Source organism: Halichoeres trimaculatus, unplaced genomic scaffold (assembly GCF_033239565.1).
Source record: "Halichoeres trimaculatus isolate MK-OKI-2021-1 unplaced genomic scaffold, fHalTri1.1 fHalTri1_scaffold_15, whole genome shotgun sequence".
Lineage (NCBI taxonomy): Eukaryota > Metazoa > Chordata > Actinopteri > Labriformes > Labridae > Halichoeres > Halichoeres trimaculatus.
This window is the reverse complement of record NW_027437193.1, coordinates 9,816,875-9,837,033: the sequence shown is the minus strand read 5'-3', so window position 1 is coordinate 9,837,033 and position 20,159 is coordinate 9,816,875. Positions and strand designations below refer to the sequence as shown.

At 40.6% G+C, this 20,159-nt stretch overlaps 1 protein-coding gene across 1 annotated transcript; it reads left to right on the top strand.

Annotated features, from left to right (window-relative positions):
• The first annotated feature begins 21 nt into the window (after positions 1–21).
• LOC141804238 (uncharacterized) lies at positions 22–18,567 on the top strand. The gene is made up of 15 exons (XM_074688572.1): positions 22–425; positions 1,300–2,254; positions 2,747–2,759; positions 3,892–4,180; positions 4,832–5,413; positions 5,529–6,284; positions 6,482–6,889; positions 9,304–9,552; positions 9,992–10,573; positions 10,680–11,435; positions 11,612–12,403; positions 15,189–15,398; positions 15,649–15,713; positions 16,692–16,785; positions 16,860–18,567. Exons 1-15 carry the CDS (start codon positions 155–157, stop codon positions 17,924–17,926), a joined length of 7,089 nt encoding a protein of 2,362 aa, XP_074544673.1. The 5' UTR covers positions 22–154; the 3' UTR covers positions 17,927–18,567.
• The last annotated feature ends 1,592 nt before the right edge of the window (positions 18,568–20,159 follow it).

Below are 20,159 nucleotides of genomic sequence, written 5' to 3'. Positions count from 1 at the left end.
GGTTGACCTTTCATCACGTCCGTCGTCCTGTTTCCCCGGAATCAAATCATGACCAACGGTTGGGGAGATGTTTCCCTCACTTGAAAAGCTCCAGCTGTTTGACTAATCTCGTTCTTTTATATCTTTCGCTAACGTTAAAACTGAAAAAGGCAGGATGTCTTTCTCCTCCTCTTTTGGTACGCAGGTCGCAGCCATCATGGACGTGTTGGCTAACGCTGCCGTGGCTGAAATAACGAAGCTGGTGGAGGACGGAACTGTGGTCCTCCGCCTGGAGATGTGTCGGAAGGACACTCAGATTCAGGAGCTCAAGAGAAGTTTAGAGCTGATGGAGGCTGAACTCTGCAAAGCTCGAGAAGCAGCCAAGACCCGAGAAGTAGAGGAAGAGCAGAGGCAAGCAGAAGCAGAGAGTCCGGCTCCTTGTAAAGGTAAGGGGTAAACGTATAGAAACCTGTGACCAAACTCCATTTAAATTTTGTGTCATTCCAAGTTAACGTTCGTGCACAGCCTTTCCTGCGTGGCAGACAAAAACTTTACATGTTTGACGATTTTGAATAGCTCTCTGGTTAATTCGGCTATTACTGGGTACTATATATTTGTATAACCAGCAAATTACGAAAGTAAAAGTATTAAACTGAGGATCTTTTTTTATAAGTTAAAAGAAAAAAAAACATGGCACTAGAAAGCCTCTAAATTACGGACAGACAATTTAGGTGTTTAGGGCTGAACCTGTTTAGGTAACAAGGCCCTATAAAAGACATATTTACCACGTTGGTTACTTCACAGACATAGTCTCAAAGTGCTGTACTAACAAAACACACAAAAAAGGATATGATAGAATAACTAGGCACCTTAAAACTTCTGTGGCTTCATGATTAACAGGCACATGTAAATAATTTTTTGAAATCTGTCAACTGAGATACGGATATTTCTCCAAACAACCCATGTGTGTGAAAAAATAAAAAAATTGGCTTAATAATAGTTTAATATGCTAGTGAAGTCTGAATTCAATGGTTATTATTTGTTTGATAAAATTATACATGATACGTGATGGTCACTGAGCTCTGCAGTCCAAGAAGAAAACGCTCAGTTGCTTGATTTGTAAGAGCAGCTGTCCTTGTGTTGGTTTGGTAATACAATTCATAACACCATTATTAAATAATTGGAACTTGATCTACCAATTACCCAACTAAAAATTGTTTGAAGTCTAACTTCTTAGCTTTTGACTTATCCACGAGACAAGAAACTTTATTCTCTGTTTGCTGACTAGTTTTTGCATTTGTGGTTTTATTTTCTCTTCAGATGAAAGCGACGGTCAGGAAACATTTGCAGTGTATCTGGACCCAGAGGCTGCTGAATCTCTCTGTGACCCTCACGAAGCAGAGGAGGACCATGACATAAGGGCAGTGGTGAAACAAGAGCTAGCAGCTGAACTTGCCCCCCAGGAACAAACAGACAACACAGCAACAACCGATATTTGCTTTGGTCAAGATGACCTGATCTGGCCTTCACCTGTTTGCAGCTTATTAGATAGCAACTCTGTTGCAATGCAGGAGCAAACACTGATGTTCCCCCCTCTCTCTGAGCAGTATACTGCTCACACAAACAAAGCATACGTAAAGGGAAACACAGCAGATTCTGTTAGTGTGCAGGTAAAAGACGAGATGGAGAGTCACCCTGTATCCATGGGAAAAAACGCTTCAGAGCTTATGCAGAAGGAACGGTTCGGACACACTTCACACCCTGCTCATCCAGAACAGTGCTTACAGCCTGCTTCACAACAAGCTGGACCATCTCTGGCTCCTCATGTACAGAGGCAAATAGCAAACAGGTTAGGGCCACACATAGAGGATCACATCCTCAATAGAAAGAACCAGAAAGCTAAAAGAATAATGACTGTTTCCAGAGTGAATCACAAACTGTTCACCTGCTTGGTTTGTAACAAATATTTCCCCCGCTTGTCTCAGCTGGAGGAGCACAAGGCCACGCACCAAATTTTAAAACCTTACCGATGCCTTGAGTGTGGGAAGTCTTTCACCCAGAAACGCCGGCTTCAGACGCACCAAAGCGTTCACACAGGAGAGAAGCCGTTCAGTTGCAAAATATGTGGCAAGATGTTTTCACGGACGGACAACTGCCGTAGACATGAGCGGTTCCACAGCGGGGTGAAGCCGTACAGCTGTGGGCAGTGTGGTCGAAACTTCACTGTGCTGGGGAACCTCAAAATGCATCAAAAGATTCATAGGAGAGGGAGATAGCAATAAGACAGAGCGGCTTGAAACTTTACAATTTTAAAGAATTTGCTTGATGAGCCTCACACCATTGGATTTTTTAAGGCTCTACCAATGAGGAAAACAGCATTTGTTGTATTTATTTATATTAGTGTGGTTCAAGCATTTTTTTGGCTGTCTCAACTCATTTAAATATTTTTTGACAGGTCATTTTTGTTCTGAAAGACTTTACCACGCTTTAATTTCTTCAAAATATTTTTTTCTAGTAAACATTGTCAGACTTAAAATCATTTTGCTATCAGAGTTGTCACTTGAAAAAAATTCTTGTAACTTTTCCCTCATTGGTCATTTTATGAAACGTTTCTTTTTATGTTTTTAAAGACTTCAGCTCTAACTGACAGTATGTGTTAATTCAAAAATAATTTTTCACACCTTATTTATACTTAAGTCACTTTCTCAGCTCATCACATTGCTTCCAAAAACATTTTATCAAATCTGTTTTAACTCAAGTTTTTCAGTGACGGGGAAGCTGTGGGTCTTTTTAATTTATTGTGAATTTCATATTTTCACTGTATTCGATTAGAATATCAAGCTGTTGAATGGTTATGTGAATTAGTTTTTGTTTATGGCTACAAGGACTTTAAAAGGACTATGATTAAAAAATAATATTGCGTATGATATTTTTAGTATCAGTTGTGTTTGAATGAGCAGGGCCTTTTCATACACATGGCAGAAATGGTCAGTTTCTCAAAACTCTGTGTCATAATAATGGTATGCATCTAAATACATCTGGCTTCTTAACATCATATGAAACAGCAGCATATGTGAAAACTTTAAGAGGAGGTATTGAACTCATTTTCAGGCTGCATATTGTCCTAGGTGTATCTGATAGCTTTGTCACAGCTTTACATAATTTAGTACCTCTTTTCAGCCACTGTCTCTTCACAACATTCAAGAAGCCTCTCCCAGTGTTGCCATGTTGCAAAGTTGTCCTAATGAATGTATTTCTCAATAAGACCCCTTTAATCTATGTCATCATAAAGATTCACACACAAGCAACAGAAGCAGCATTAAGCAACAAGTTAGTGTTCATTAAACCCTGCAGTTCTCTGGTCTACTCTCTTACCAGCAAAAAGGAGTCTTTTTTCATCCAAATGTATTAAAATATTTTTTTTTACAGATACATGTCTCATTATTATTACTTACCATGGGCATTATAAAGAAAAATGGCTGATTCATAGGGGTTATTGTTGAGCACCTTATCTCCAACCAACCAAGTGGCAGCCAATAAAATAATTTAAAAATACAAATAGATAAAAATGCTACGTTTATAGGTGGTCTCTATTTCTTTTGTATGTCGCATCAATATTGTTTGTAGCCTGTTTTGTAACCGGCCTCAAACTCAGTAGCACCATTTCTGAAAAATTGAGTTGACCTCGGAAGTGCCCACATGACTTCCGTCTTTCATCCAATGTTTACGGTATTTTTGACATCACTTCCTGAAGAATTCCTTTGTTTTTATTCTCAACAACCTAATTGCTGCCAGTTTGAAGAGGTTTTCATTTTACCGAGACAAAACAGGTGAACGTCTGTAGTTTGTGATAAATCCTCCGTTTCAGCACTGACCTGCTTCAGCGGGCAACGGCCGGTGTCGGGCAGTTAGGCCACTTTTCTCGGTTTTCAGGTGAAGCATCAACCGTTACTTTGGCTGGACATGATGAACGGCGTTACTTTACGGGCTCAGATCGCCTCTATCATCGATGTGTTATCCAAAGCAGCCGTGGCAGAAATCGCCAAAGTTGTGGAAGATGGGATGGTGGTACTGCGGGTGGAAATGTGTCAGCGTGAAAATGAGATCAAGAAGCTGAAGAGCAACATCGAGGTCCTGCATACCGAGCTTCGGTTAACACGGGAGGGAGCGACCCTGCGACCTGACAACCGAGCCAGAGATGGTGAGATGGACTGAATGTAAATTTGTCTCAAATACGGCTGAAATATACGGTTACAAGGGTAAGGGGCTCAGATGTTGTTTGTCAACACAGCAGGTGTTGCTAGTAAGTAGCATGTGATGGATGGATGCTGAGTAGCATTTGGCATCATAAGAGCAAACTACTTCTTTGAAGTTAGAGACAGAAAACAACTAAAGGAGAGTGAACCTAATGACATGTTTTGGTCCTAATGAGCTTTTAGAAACTAAAACAGTGTTTACCTCAACTGCAACCCTATGCTAACCTATATTGTATTCTCAATCAATTTATTCTTGAATGATATCATGATACAGATCTGGGTTGAAGCTCTAGTGTTGAACTACACAATGCAGTTGTAGTGTTTCAGACAGTTTCAGAGACTTTATCTTTATCTGTTAATTGTATCAGAGCACAACAGTTCAGTCACACTATGAATAGTTTGATTTCACAACAGCAACCAAAAACATAGAAGGTGAAGACATTTACACATAAATGGGGATCACACACACTCCTTTTCATTTTAAATGTGTTATAATAAAAAAATAAAAGAACATTTTGATAAGAAATGATATGACATGCCCAGAGTATGAACTTCTTTAAGCTCACTGCTCCACATCTGTCATAACTTTCCCACAGATACTCAGAGGTGCATTGGTGAAGACAGAAACCTGGTGGAAAATGTGCATGCTGAAAATGAACAGCTCAGTGCCTCTTTCCTAGAGGTGCAGGTAAAAAATGAACTTGTGGACAAAAGAAGTGAAGAGGTCAGAGGACAGCCCGTCCAACCTGGGTTGTATGAAGGAAATGGTGCACCATGGACACACATAACTCAAACTCCAGCCGGACACAACAACTCTGACTATTTAAATGTCGGGCAGAGCTCGGTATCATATCTCCCTGGGCCTCCTCTGCACAGTGGACTGGCTGAGCCAGGCAGCAGCTCTGATGCCTTTCAGCAGGGCCCGTTCAACAGAGGGATGCCAGGATACAACCAGTATCGTAATGCGTACAATGCAGCACGAAGGAGGAATGTGAAGAGGTTCATGTTCAAGAAGAGCCGCCACTGTCCATACTGCGGGAAATATTTTGAGCGTTCGTGGCATCTTGAAAGACACAAAAGAATTCACACTGGAGAGAAACCTTTTCGCTGTGAGATCTGTGGTAAAGGCTTTAATCAGAAGTGGAGCTTCAATGATCACATGGATATGCACAGAAGAAGTAAGTAATAATGGGAAGAAATTAAAAAGACTCTACAGGGCACTGATCTGTCTTTCAACAAATAAAGCAATGTTTTTACTTTCCTCATTGTAATGTTTTTTTTTGACTCAAACAGGTATCCAGCCCCAACCAGCTCAGACTGAAACAAACAAACAAAAGCCCAACACTGAGGGAAATCCGTGTCCTGATGCTCAACGCCCTGAGGAAGAAAAAAAAGTAAAAACTGAGGAAGAGCAACCAAAGAATGAAGCAATAATTTCAACAATTGTAGGAGTCAAATCCGAGCCTGTAGAAGAAAACATAACACAGCCAGCAGTTCAAGAATCAAAAGTGGAGACAGTGGAAGGAGGTGACATCCTGAGAGAGCAATTCAGAGAGCCACAGCCATGGCCGACCACAATACAGGGTCAAAACCACACAGACATCAGCGAAACACAGTATCTCAGCAGCTCAGCACAGAGTGTAACATCTTATTCGGGGATGACCCAGCTACTCTCTCCACCTGTTGAAGCCTCTTGTAGCTCATACCCCTACACAGGGAAATCATACGTTGAGCAGGAAAACAGCATGATGTCTCAGATTGCGTATGGCTCCTCAGACTCACTTATGATGCCAGTTGAAGCAGGACTACATGGTATGCCCGGACCCATGCTGAATCAAAACATGCAGAGAGGAAACAAGCCCCGTCGAGTGTTCAGATCAAAGAAAAGCTTCCTCTGCACATTCTGTGGTAAGATCTTTGATCGCTCCAGCTGTCTGGAACGACATTTACGGATCCATACTGGCGAGAAACCGTATGGATGCCAGATCTGTGGGAGGTGTTTCAATCAGAAGAGCAGCCTGAAGGGTCACATGAGGACACACAGAAACGGTGAGAGACGCACAGATAAGATAATTACTGCAACTCTAACTTATGGTTATCATAATTAATATTGCTGGAGTGGTCAAACATGAAGACTAGTAGCGAGTTACCCAGATTTTTGAATTTAAAACATCAGGCCAGTACATTTTTTTGCCCCATGAAAACAAGATAAGTTCATTAATTAACTCCATTTGTTCATTTTTCAGGGGAGAACACAGATGTGCTAGAGGCACAGCAGCCGCCTGTTACAGCATCTGACAATCAGCAAATAAAGGACCAGGCAGAACCCACACACACACCAGCAGCTTCAGAGGAGCAGTCACACAGCTCCGTGTACACAGAGGCAGCTGGTGAGCAAGCAGTGGTGGTAAAGCTTGAGATGAATGAGACAGACTTCCAGACTTTTGATCAGGCAGAAAACAACAACACAGGAACACACGACCAGAACCAGCTGTGGACGCCTGGAATAGAGGGGAGTGGTGACATACCTGAGGTCAAGTGTCGGCTTAGTCCTGTTCCTGTATCAGCCAATGAGCAGCAGGGATTCTCTTCAGAGATTAAAGACCTACCTTTTATAGAAAAGCAGGAAAAAGAAGACATGATGCACACTGATTAGAGTTCAATCATGGGAATTCAACCAGGAATCTCTGCTGTGTTTTCAGCCCCTGAACTCTAAGATAAACACATCATACATGCTGTGACTAAATAAGTTCATTGGAATATGCTACCGGACACACGAGGAAGAGGTGGTATTGTTTATATTATTTTTAGTGCTATTTTTTGTAGTTTGTTAAGTATAAAGCTCAAGTTTTGAAACACATTTTTTGGTGGTAAGGGAGTCATATGGATAGGAGCGGATATTGGAAAGACTTACCTGTTACCTTTTCTTTGGTGTAAAGGAACTTCGTAGCTGTATTTTTTGTGGACCACTGTTTTCTTTAGATCACTGTGAAATAGATTTTTTTCACTCTACCTTCAGTTAATTATCATTTTCACCAATAAAAAGTTAACACATTTTTTTCACATTTATGTGATATTTTCTTTTAATTTAGCTCATTAGACACATACCAGAGCCAATCTCAGCCTCTTAGCTGCTTGTTTGTTACCTAAAGTTGCTACAGGGTGCTTGAATTTGAAATGATCACCTCAAGCAACAGTGTAGACAACTGTGGAGGAGACGCAACACAGCAGAACTGGTTCATCTGCTTAGTGTGGGCAGAACTTTGATTCTTTCAGTGTATTTCAGACATCAGTGTCAAACTTTGACCCAGGAGTGCTTCAGATGTTGACAAAGTGGTGCCACTGATCTTTTTCCTATACACGCTCAAGTATGTATCAGTTGTTATGAATCTTTGCCATAGAAAATATTATTAAAGGCTGTCTCCTTGCATGACACCTACCCGGTGGCACAAAAAACAATATATAGAATTATTCACTCTCACTCCTGATGGTCTGGTTTGATTTTCTGAGGTCACTTGTGGGATTCCATATTAATTTTAGTGCTTTTCATGGCCATCTTAACACATTTGCAGGAGCTTTAAAGGAACAGTGAGTAGTATTTAGCAGCAGTTTGCAGAAAAGACTGGTTAGAAATACTATAATGTCTTCATAAGAATATTTTAAAAATTTAAATAAATCTATAGAACCACCTGAATATAAAGCAATGTTGTTTTTATTAACATAGAACAAATCTTTTGCATCTACATAAGGAGCAGGTCCCCTTTCATGGAGGCTGCCTTCTTGCATCACTGTGTTTCTAAAATACATAAGAGCAGACTTAACAAGTACCAAACACATTTTCTATGTTGTGGTTGTCTGAAATGTAAAATGTGGGAGGGGGAGAAGATGAGAGTGGAACTTGTTTTGTGCAAAAGAATTTGTATTGATTGACATGTTTGTGCTAATAAACTGAAAAACTAAGGATCAAACATTGTGTCTCATTCCAGCTTCTTGTCCTTGATGGTCAAGGTCTCCTTGCCTAGAATCAGACCAGTAGACATCAATAAATGTTTCTATTTTTTTCACAGACTAATTCTTTAAGTACTCTTTACAAACCTGATATAAAGACCCAACCCCAGTCTTGGAAGACTTCTTTTTAAAACAACATTTTTATCTGGAAAGTGAACAATATCAAGTGTTTAAAGTTGCAATTCACATTCTCTCATTTCCAAACAGCAGCACTGCGAATGATCTACTGGTCATTTTTGTGTAATTATTTTAATGCTTTTAACCTCTGTTGCTGGGTAGGTTTTAGATTAAGTGAGTTACAGCATGCTGTAGAATCATTCTTTTCTCACATCCTCCATGACAAATATTTACATTTAGTGGTGTGATTGGCTGCTTACAGAAATGAGAAGTAGGATTATTTCAAATATTAAAATTACTTTCACTTGTATATGATCAGCAAAGAGACACAGTTAACCTCCTCATTCATAGGGGGTGCTAGGATTAATGCATAGATATACATTTTTGTCAGATACATGGAGCACTATTATTAATTACCATGGACAGTGTAAAACAATTAGTTTGTAAGTGATTTCCTGCTCACCACCTCATCTCTAACCAACCCAGTGACAGCCTGTATTTATTTAGAAAAAAAAACTCCATTAAAATGATCAGTCTGTTTACTGAAAGCCTTAATCGCCTTTGTTGATAATAACGGTGTATTTCTATTGATTGTAGTCCGTTTATTAACCGCTTCAAACCCAGGGAGCATCTTGTCTGAAAAATTGAGTTGACCTCGGAAGTGCCCCAGCAATATAGCTTGCGTCTTTCCTCTTGTATTACGGTATTTTTGACATCACTTCCTGAAGTTGAGAATCCCTGTGTTTATATTCTCAACAATCTAACTGCTGCTAACGTGAAGAGGTTTTCATTTAACTGACACAAAAATATCTGAACGTCTGTAGTTTCTACTAAATCCTCCGTTTTTAACAATGACCTGCTTTGGTTAGCTACAGCCGGTGTCGGGCAGTTAGGCCACTTTTCTCGTTTTTCAGGTGAAGCATCAACCGTTACTCTGGTTGATATCTGGTGAACATGTTGAACGGCGTTGCTCTGCGGGCTCAGATCGCCTCTATCATCGATGTACTATCCAAGGCTGCCGTGGCACAAATCGCCAGAGTTGTGGAAGATGGGATGGTGGTACTGCGGCTTGAAATGTGTCAGCGTGAAAATGAGATCAAGAAGCTGAAGAGCAGCGTCGAGGTCCTGCATACTGAGCTACGATCAACACGGGAAAGAGCGACCCTGCGACCTGGCAACCGAGGCAGAGATGGTGAGATGGACTGACTGTGAATGTGTCCTAAATGTGACTGAAATACACTTTTTTTTCTGACACGTAGCAGTCACTTACTGTGGCACTGATGTAGGGCACATGAGGACAGGGTTTCACAGGGATGGGCGTGCGCAAACCAGTTTTCTTGACTTTCATCTGACCTCAGATTTTTGGTGATGATTCAGCAGTTTATCTTCTCAGCAGCTTTGCAAGACGCTGTCTCTGTACTGTAATATCTACTCACAGAATGACCTCAATCACATCTATGAATACTGCTGGACGAAAAACTGAATGAATCATTTCACCTTATTAATGCTGGCCTACAGATACTAATATGCTTAATGCTCAAATGCTCATAGTGACAAGAAGTGATATAAAAGGACCAGAGTATGAACTTCTATAAGCTCACTGCTCAACATCTTTCTTTTCTTTCCCACAGATACACAGAGGAGTGTTGGTGAAGACAGAAACCTTGTGGAAAATGTGCACGCTGCAAACAAGCAAGGCAGTGTGTCTTTCCCAGAGGTGCAGGTAAAAAATGAACCTGTGGATGAAAGATGTGACGAGGTCAGAGGACAGCCTGTCCAATCTGGCTTGTATGAAGGAAATGGTGCACCGTGGACACACATAACTCAAACTCCGTCTGGACACAACAACTCTGACTATTTAAATGTCGGGCAGAGCTCGGTATCGTATCTCCCTGGGCCTCCTCTGCACAGTGGACTGGCTGAGCCCGGCAGCAGCTCTGATGCCTTTCAACAGGGCCCTTTCAACAGAGGGATGCCAGGATACAACCAGTATCGTAATGCGTACAATGCAGCACGAAGGAGGAATGTGAAGAGGTTTATGTTTAAGAAGGGATTCCACTGTCCATACTGTGGGAAATATTTTGAGCGCTCTGGGCACCTGGAAAGACACAAAAGGATTCACACTGGAGAGAAACCTTTTCGCTGTGAGATTTGCGGGAGACGTTTTAATCAGAAGTGCAGCCTCAAGGAACACACAAAGATTCACAGAAGAAGTAAGTAATTATAGAAAAATATTAGACTTACAGGGCACTGATCTTTCTTTACACAAACCCACCCATGTTTCACTTTCCTCACTATCATGTTTTTTGACTCAAACAGGTATCCAGCCCCAGCCAGCTCAGATTGAAATGAACGAATCAAAGCCCAACACTGAGGGGAATCCGTGTCCTAGTACTCAACGCCCTGAGGAAGAGAGAAGTGTTAAAACTGAAGAAGAGCAACCAAAAAATGAAGCAATAATTTCTACACCCATTCAAGTCAAATCGGAGCCTGTGGAGGAGAAGATAACACAGCCAGCAGTTCAAGAATCAAAAGTGGAGACAGTGGAAGGAGGTGATATCCTGAGAGAGCAATTCAGAGAGCCACAGCCATGGCCGACCACAATACAAGCTCAAAACCACACAGAGATCAGCGAAACACAGTATCTCAGCAGCTCAGCAAAGAGTGAAACCTCTTACCCGGGGATGACCCAGCTACTCTCTCCACCTGTTGAAGCCTCTTGTAGCTCATACCCTTACACAGGGAAACCATACGGCGAGCAGGAAAACAGCATGATGTCGCAGACGGTACATGGCTCCTCAGACTCACTCATGATGTCGGGTGAGTCAGGGCTACATGGTATGCCTGGATCCATGCTGGATCACCACATGCAGGGAGATGACCGGCTCCTCCAGGCGTTCAAGCCAAAGAAATGCTTCCTCTGCTCATACTGCGGTAAGATCTTCGATCGCTCTGGCCATCTGGAACGACATTTACGGATCCATACTGGCGAGAAACCGTACGCATGCCAGATCTGTGGGAGGTGTTTCAATCAGAAGAGCAGCCTGAAGGGTCACATGAGGACACACAGAAACGGTGAGTCACACAAATAAGAAAATTACTGCAACTGTAACTTATAGTTATCATAGTCGGTAATGCTAAGGTGGTCAAACATGAAGACTAGTAGCAAGTTATCTAGGTTTTTAAGAATAAAACATCAGGTCAGTTTGGTACATTGGTCTGTCCAGTAACTTAATTTGTTCATTTTTCAGGGGAGAACACAGATGTGCTAGAGGCACATCACCTGCTCTTTACAACGCCTGATAATCATCTCTTGAAGGACCTGGCAGAACCCACACACAGACCAACAGCTTCAGATGAGCAGTCACACAGCTCCATGTACACCGAGGCAGCTGGTGAGCAAGCAGTGATGGTAAAGCTGGAGATGAACGGTTCAGACTTCCAAAATTTTACTCAGGCAGGGAATAACAACACAGGAACACACGACCAGAATCAGCTGTGGACATCTGGAATAGAGAGGAGTGGGGATGTGTCTGAACAAAACGTCTGCTTACTCCTACCTGAGGTCAAGTATCACCTTAGCCCTGTTCCTGGAGCAGTGCATGAGCAGCAGGGATTCTCCTCAGGGGTAAAAGACCTGCCTTTTATAGAAAAGAAAGAAAAGGAAGACATGATGCACACTGATCAGTTTTCAATCATGGGGAGCTCTGCCGTGACTTTAGCCCCTGAACTCCAGGATAAACACATCATACAAGCTGTGACAGTGAATGAGTTCACTGGAACAAGTGACCGGACACACGAGGAAGGAGTGCTTGAGTTTGAAATGATCACTTCAGGCAACGGGGACAACAACTGTGGAGGAGATGCAGTGCAGCAGAACTGGTTCATCTGCTCAGTGTGTGGGCAAAGCTTTGATTCTTTCAGTTTGTTTCAGGGACATCAGTGTCAAACTTTGACCCAGCAGTCCTTCAGCTGTCACATATGTGGGAAGACTTTCAATCAGATGAGCATCCTGAAACTGCACCTCAAACTGCACTCTGAATAAAACCATGTGTTAGAGTTACAGCATGGTAAAATGCTGTCTGATACCCTCCACTTTAGCTTCATCATGTCCAGTTTTAATGAATGGCGTTTCCCATGGTTGCCAAGATTTGGAGCCAAAACTTCCAAAAGCACAACAAACAGTCAGCGTCTGGCACATTTTAAAGCTCCGAGTGTGAGTAGCTTTCTAGTGTGGTAATTTTGGCGCCCCCTGTTGACCAAGTGTTACCTCTTATCTCTTTCCTATAGATGCTCAAGTACACCCACAGCAAATGTTCAAATTAAGTGATTTAGAAGCTTTATTTCAATGATAAAAAATGCTTGTGCAAGATCAGCAAAGAGATACAGGGGGCGCTAGAATACATGCAATGATATGTTTGTTGTAGGTGCTTTGACTTTTTTTTCTTTATGATTAATTTTTTTGTTTATAATAAAATGGTAAGAATGAAATGATATTATTGTTTAACTGCTGACAAAATGTGGTACTAATTCAGTTTTATCTTGGTAGTATAAACCAGACTGAACCGTAACTATAATGAAAACAAAACCAAAATGTATTTCATCAGTTCAGACTGTTGAAAAAGTTTTTTTGTTCAAACTAGCTTGCCTTATTTGACTGTGTTCATTTTATTTCAGTAAATCATTTAACTTAAAAGTAACAGGTTATGTGGAAAATTTTTTCAGTGTTAGGGTTAGGTTTATTTTAAACAAATCAACAGGCTCGCTAATAACAGAAATATACTGTAATCAAATATACTGTCAGTATTTTTTTTTTGACATTTTGATTTTTTTTTTTTACAAGGGTTTACAAGATTGTGGATGAATTAGATTGAATTCCATTTCATGAAAACTGTCTACCCAAGATTAAGCTTCTTCTTCATGTTTGTTTGTTGCCTGTGCCATGCTAGAAAGTCATACTTTAATTTAACACTCTGCTATTACTATTAAGGCTTTATTTAAGGATAAAGACTCTCTCACAGTATACTGTAATATTCTGTAACTCAAGAATAGTGCCAAGTTCTCTATTTTAAGGTAACGTGAGGGTAGAATTTAAGTTATGATTCACAGGCATTGTTAAATTATCAGTATTAGTGTTTTGAAGCAGACTGACGTGTCTCCATGTTAAGTTGAAGAGTTAGTAAAAACAAAAAGTAGCATTGTACTGTATACCTCAGTTCATTTCACCTTTAAGATTTGGTTTGTGTTCTGATTTGGTTGTTTTTGATTGGGGTGTGACTCATTTTGCTTGAGTTAAAGATTTGAAGCACATATCAGACTTTCTCTGAAGAAAACTGAAAAATGAAATGTGTTTCTGCCAGTTAAGGAAATACCTCAGTGTTTTAAGTTGTCATGAAGAGTTTGAAAGAAAGTTTGAAAGAAATAGAATTTGAAGCCTTACTTTGGTTGAATTAATCATGATCTTATTTATTTTACTCAGTTATTTTTCACAGGTCAGGTCGGTGATTTTGTTTATCAGACAGAAATGTAAACTGTCATCATTAAGAAGAACTAATGTAAAAGGGTTGTATGAAAAAAAGTTTGAAAGAATTGTTTGGAGTAGTTTGGAGTGCCGTTTGAGTTTGTTTGTGGAGGCTGGTTGTACTTGAAGAGGTCATTAAAATAGTTTTACAAAAGCAGCACTCCAGCTCACAGAGGGAGCACCTGTTCAGCCCTGGAAGTGTCACACAAAACTTTTAACAGTGTGACAAAAGACTTTTTTCACATGGGAACAAATTTTATTTGCTGCAACTTCAGAGTAACAGAACAAACTTTGTTAAAGAGTCAAGCAACATAACAATGCTGCGTTAAGAGACTGAAAAGACTGTTCCAGAGTAAATAACTGTGTTTTTGTTTTCTGTAATATATCTTGTTCCTAGTTTACTTCGATTCTGTGGCTCAATGTCATTGATCTTTTTTTTTTTTTTTACATCCATATGTTGCATGAATCACAAGCATCAAATAACAGTTTGTCAAACTTCATATAATTACCGATTATGGTGTAAAGATGAATCTCTTCAGCTTTTCTACTTTCAAATAAATTCAAAGGGAAGTTCAGAAAACTGTGGAGTCTGTCATTGATTATTTTGTCTTCACTTGTTTTTTTGGACTTTTTATATCTTGAATCAGATGGGAGAGGACAAGGAACAGTGGACGGAGCAGAAAACAGGGTGAGTGATATACAGGAAAGACACTGCAGGCTGGATCAGGCCACCCACTTAAGGATGAATCTCTTGGGGCACGACATAACCTTTGAGGCCATCTGCACCCCAAAACTGGGGGATTTCAATGTCTGCTTAATTTGCAGAAAGGATGGAGATTTCATTTCAGAAGTGGGCTGGTAATTCATCACTTTCTTGGGTTAAGCAACCCTACTAGCATTTACACAATCAAATAATGCAAATAAGGGCCAACAGGCTCGTGCTTTAAAGCCTGTGTCTTCAATCAACCATATTATTTTGTATATTTTAAGTAGCCTTTTGCTATTTTGCACCAAAGATAAGCTAAGGTAGGTAAGTTCAATTTTACCTGCAGCACTGTAAATCATAGCAAATACAGGTGTGGCCATCATGCCAAGCTACCGCCATTTTTGAAGTTTACCTGCGCCTCTACAACTGTATTTAAGGTAGACCCCGACGCCACACGGAAATAAAGGTTCAGCTAGCTCGACACACACAGGGATGTCAAATGTTGTAGCACGTCGTTCATTTTTGCATTTTCTGTCAAATTTATTCCTCGAAAAGACCCTTTTACTGCACTTCCGCCTCTCTCATCACGTTGCATGAATTAATATGGCGACGTGCATACCCTTTCAAACCCAGCTGTCCTCGATTATGGAGGTTTTGGTCAAAGCAGCAGTGTCAGAGATTTCCAAACTGGTCGATGACAAATGTGCGTTTTTGCACCTGGAAATATCCAGAAAGCAGAGCGAGAATGAGATGCTGAAGAGGAAACTATTAATGATGGAGAATAAAAATGCGCAGCTGCAGAGAGGGTTCGGTAAGACGCTAGACTCGGTTTTATTCATGGTTCACGTTGATTGATCTGTTATGACTGTGAATGGCTGTTGCATGCGTTTGTTTACATACGCTAATATTAAAGCTGAGGAGGTTGTAGATTCATACGGCCCCTAAAAGTATCTTTATTCCCATCTACCTTCCTTTGTTTATCAAATTTTACTCATCCTACTGTTTGTTGTTTCATTTCTGCCATCTTTGGATGTTTACAATGAAATTCTTTTGTGCACCAGAAAACTACATGGACAGAGGAAGTGATGTAGGGGGCAACTGTCCGCATCCCACAGGAGATATAAAGGTCTGTGTTATTTAATTACTTATATAATTATTGTTTTGTAAATATGGTTTCTTAAATCTGAATAAAAACTTGTTAAATCATCTGAATAATCAAGCTTTGCAGAAACCGCTCCTTGCCCCGAACCCTCAAGGGCCTTAGCAGTCCCAGGATAAACTGGTTAAATGTTCCACTTGGTCACAGTGTTTCTGCAGGGTATGAAGCTGGGTTATGAAGCGTAGCATCATCCTCTTATTAGCAGTGACACTTCTTTGGAACATCCATCCGTCTATCACTCATACTGCTTATCCCATTCAGGGTCGCAGGGGATTGGAGACGATCACTGCTGTCATTGGAAGAGAGGCAGGGTACATCCTTGACAGGCTGCCTGCCTGTTACAGAGCTTACACATAAAGGCTGACAATCTTTTATGCATACGGTCAAACTTATAAGCTATTCAGAGTTTCTATTTCCAGGGATAACACATTGCTGAAAAGCAAAATGCTTTTTGCTAGGGATGTCCCAATATTACATTTTCACCTCTGGTACAATACTGATACTGCAGCATTGAGTATTGGCCGATACCGATATTAATCCGATACGATATCAGCATTAAACTTGCATACTTATATTACCTATTTTGTAGTATGTCTGTCATGTTAGAAAAGGCTTGATTAAGTGATATTATTCAAACAAAGAACAGTGGTCAGCAACAGTAGGTATGAGGAAAAACTGACCCATTCATTATGAACCAATGGGAAACAGAAACTGCTTATATTGGAGTACTTATAATTGGGAGATTTACTGATACTTTTTTTTTGCTGATATCGGACCGATATTCAATGTCAGTATCGGACTGGGACACCTCTACTTTTTGCTGCCATGTTTGATAAGTCTGCTTTAAAGTGAGGGCATCACTGTTGTGTGACCAACTGTTCTGCCTTGAAGTAAACAAAAAAATCCAATATAACAAGTTTAACTCTCCATACTTTCTTTCCGCAGTTTCCTGAGATTGCAGATGACTCTGTTTCATTCACAATTAAAGAGGAGAGTCCAGATGAGACACTCTGGATCACGGATCCTGCTGGACCTATTGGTAAGTCGTATATGAATTCTCACAGACTTATGTGTTTAAAGCTGGCGTGCCATGGCCTCTTTTATCACTTACAGGTTCTGATGTTCAATATCCTAATCGAGCCAATGCACCAGAGAGTCAGCAGCTAGAGGACGACCGTCAACTACACCCTTCAGAGGTTGCCAGGCAAAAAACTTCAGAGTTTGGTGAGTTGTATAACTCTGGTCAGCTTTCAGGAGACATCAGCGGCCTTCAGTTCACTGTCAAGATGGAGAAGGAGGAGAATCAATCACGATTCAGTCGGGATGGATGTCAGCACAGTGGAGGGAAGCAGACCCAGCTCAGTGCTGACTTCTCAATGGATGAGCGGGAGAATCAGCTCTGGTCTTCCATAATCGAAGGTGAGGACATTGACACAGGTTTTCCTGACTTCTCCAGTGTGGTAGAGGAATATTCCCAAACATTTCCAGACCATCCTGATGCTCATGTGGGTTCAAACACCAGCAAGTCAGCTGGTGTCCAGCAGCTTTCCTCTCAGAGGCAGTGTAATGGGATCTATAACAGTGAGTATCAAAAAGAAGTTCCACAGGCGTCCAGTTTCCAGGCCAGACCTCAGGGTGCTCTGTTACAGCAGGACAGGCAGAAGGAGCAAATTTACTCGCAGAGAAACCCGTCAAATGCTGCACATCTGAGGCAGCTGGATGAACACTCAGAGAGGGAGACTGCAGTGGGAGATCGACCAACTGCAGCTCCTTCGCAAAACACTTTCACATCAGGCAGCTTCACCCATCACACTCCACACAGACCTCTCTCCAACATGTCACGAGGCTACGTCTGCTCCCAGTGTGGGAAGTCATTCAGCCGCCTGCACCAGTTCAAGCTCCATCAGCAAAGCCACAAGAGAAAGAGGGCGTTCTGGTGCACGGTGTGCGGCAAGAACTTCCAGTGCTCGTCACACCTCAGCATTCATCACCGCACACACACAGGCGAGAAGCCGTTTGGCTGCGGACAGTGCGGGAAGAGGTTCACGCAGCAGAGTAGTCTGAGGGTCCACCAGCGAACACACAGCGGGGAGCGGCCGTACAGCTGCTCTCTGTGTGGGAAAACCTTCATCATGATGCACCATTTGAAGCGGCACAGGATCATTCACACTTACAGCTGAGGGACAGATGTGTGAGGGGACATTGCTCAGGTGAAAAGACACAAATGGGCCTCAAAACCAAACAGGAGGGGCACTGGGTTGCAGCTTTTTTGGTTGGGATTTGTACCCATGAGGTATTTCTCTCAGACTTTGTAAATTAATGCATATTTCACTATGCAAAATTCCACACGGATGGATTTTAAGACGCTTCTTTTTTTTAATACTTATTTAAACTCAACTGAATTGCACCCACAGACAGAACACACACACAAACACACACACTTCAGTATTTTTGAAGACACCTCCAAAGCTAGAAACCCCCAAAAAGAAGGTCTGAAATGTGGAGTCATAAAAAACATCCTGCAGATTCATTCCTTGTCTTACGTACAATGATCTTCACTCGTAGATCCTCTTTGTTTAGCTTCTTGTAGAAATCTGCCTTACTTTATCTCAGCACTGAAACTGTAGAAGCACAATATGCCCGTTAGCCCCCGTGAACTCCCCCCTTTGTATTCAGAACCAGCAAAGCACCTCTCAGGTTTAAATTTGGTGTCGAGATGTAAAAAAATGCCTGCCTATTGTTCCAAGATGAATTTTTCCATTAAATGTATCCCCCAAAGTCCTTAACTCTTATTTATGGTTTGTAATAAATTGAATTGACAGCTGGGTATTTTTTTATTTTATTCCAAGCAGGAACCTCTGCGCTGCAGTCCTTGGAGTAAGTTTTTCTCCAAAGCTAAAAAAACCATCAGAGCCAGTTCTTTTTCTCAGAGCTTGATTAGGGTGTCATATTCTAACAGTAGTGTTAAACAAGTTCACAACCTAACAAAAATAACAGCTTTGGTGTCTTTACCGCTTAATGTTACGATGAAAAAAACACTTTCATATATTCCCTATTAAATTAAACGTATAGTTCTGTTTGATATGACTTAAGTGATGTCGATGTGCTTGACAGGTAAGTATGAACTAGCTACCAATGGATGCCATTACAAAGAATATATATATATATATATATATATATATATATATATATATATATATATATATATCACATTTAAAAACACACACACACACACACACACACACACACACACATATATATATATATATATATATATATATATATATATATATATATATATATATATATATATATATATATATATATATATATATATATATATATATATATATATATATATATATATATATATATAGTTTTCAAAGTGGCCCAAATTTTGTTTTTCACAGTTTGCTGCCCCACTTTTTATGGTGGCAATTTGTATTAACTCTCCATTGTGAGGAGTAACCAGATGGATTGCATTTAGCTGCAAAGTTGTTCCCTGCCATGAAAAATGACCTTTGTGAAAACCAAAATTCATGCCATTCTCAAAACTTATATATAAAGAGTTAAAAAGTCTCATATACCTCTCAGAGAACCAAATACGAAGCTTCTGTGTTAGTTTTTTTGACCAGCAGGAGCAACAGCTAGGGTATGGGCATTTTAAATCAACTCAAAGACAAAACATTGCCCATAAGAAAGCATCAGAATTACTCTTCAACATTTGTTTCTTTAACTCTTTAAGCCCTAAATATTGGTCTTAATTCGTTTCTAAGTTGTTGCGACCTTAGCTCCAATAGTTCATGGCTTCTGTCATAATTCCACATTGATCAACTACCCAGGTGAAAACAAGCACAGACGATAGATGGCACCCCATAACATTGTGTTGTTTGTTGGTAGAAATTTTAGATAAAGTTATGCACAGCCTGTCTTGTTAAACTGATGTTTAATTGGTAAACTAGAGTGATGTGTAAGCAGCAACGGTTTCCAAAGAAGACTGGAGGCAGGTGGTGCTACCTTGGCAAATGGTAGGGACACACTAGGGGACATCGCTTCCTCATAGACAAGTGATTCTGTCTTTAGCTGTTGACAAGTTGTGCTTAGTTTAGGCTGTTTTTAAAAGGTTTTCTAACCTGTGGACCAATTGGTTAGCTAGAATTTTATTAATTTCAGTTTATTTTGTAACAAACTGCAGAACAAAAACTGATGCATTCATAGAACACATCATTTTGCTGCATCAAAAAAATTGTTTGGGTATTACTCAGTCAGTAGTTGTCTTTCTTGCAGATTTGCAGCAGAGGGCAGTGTCAGTCATGTTTTACACATTACTCTGGAGGGTTAGAGTTCTGCTGTCTGATCAGGAACTTCTCACTTTGAAGTTTTTGTTAATTGCCAAACTAAAATTGGCCAGCT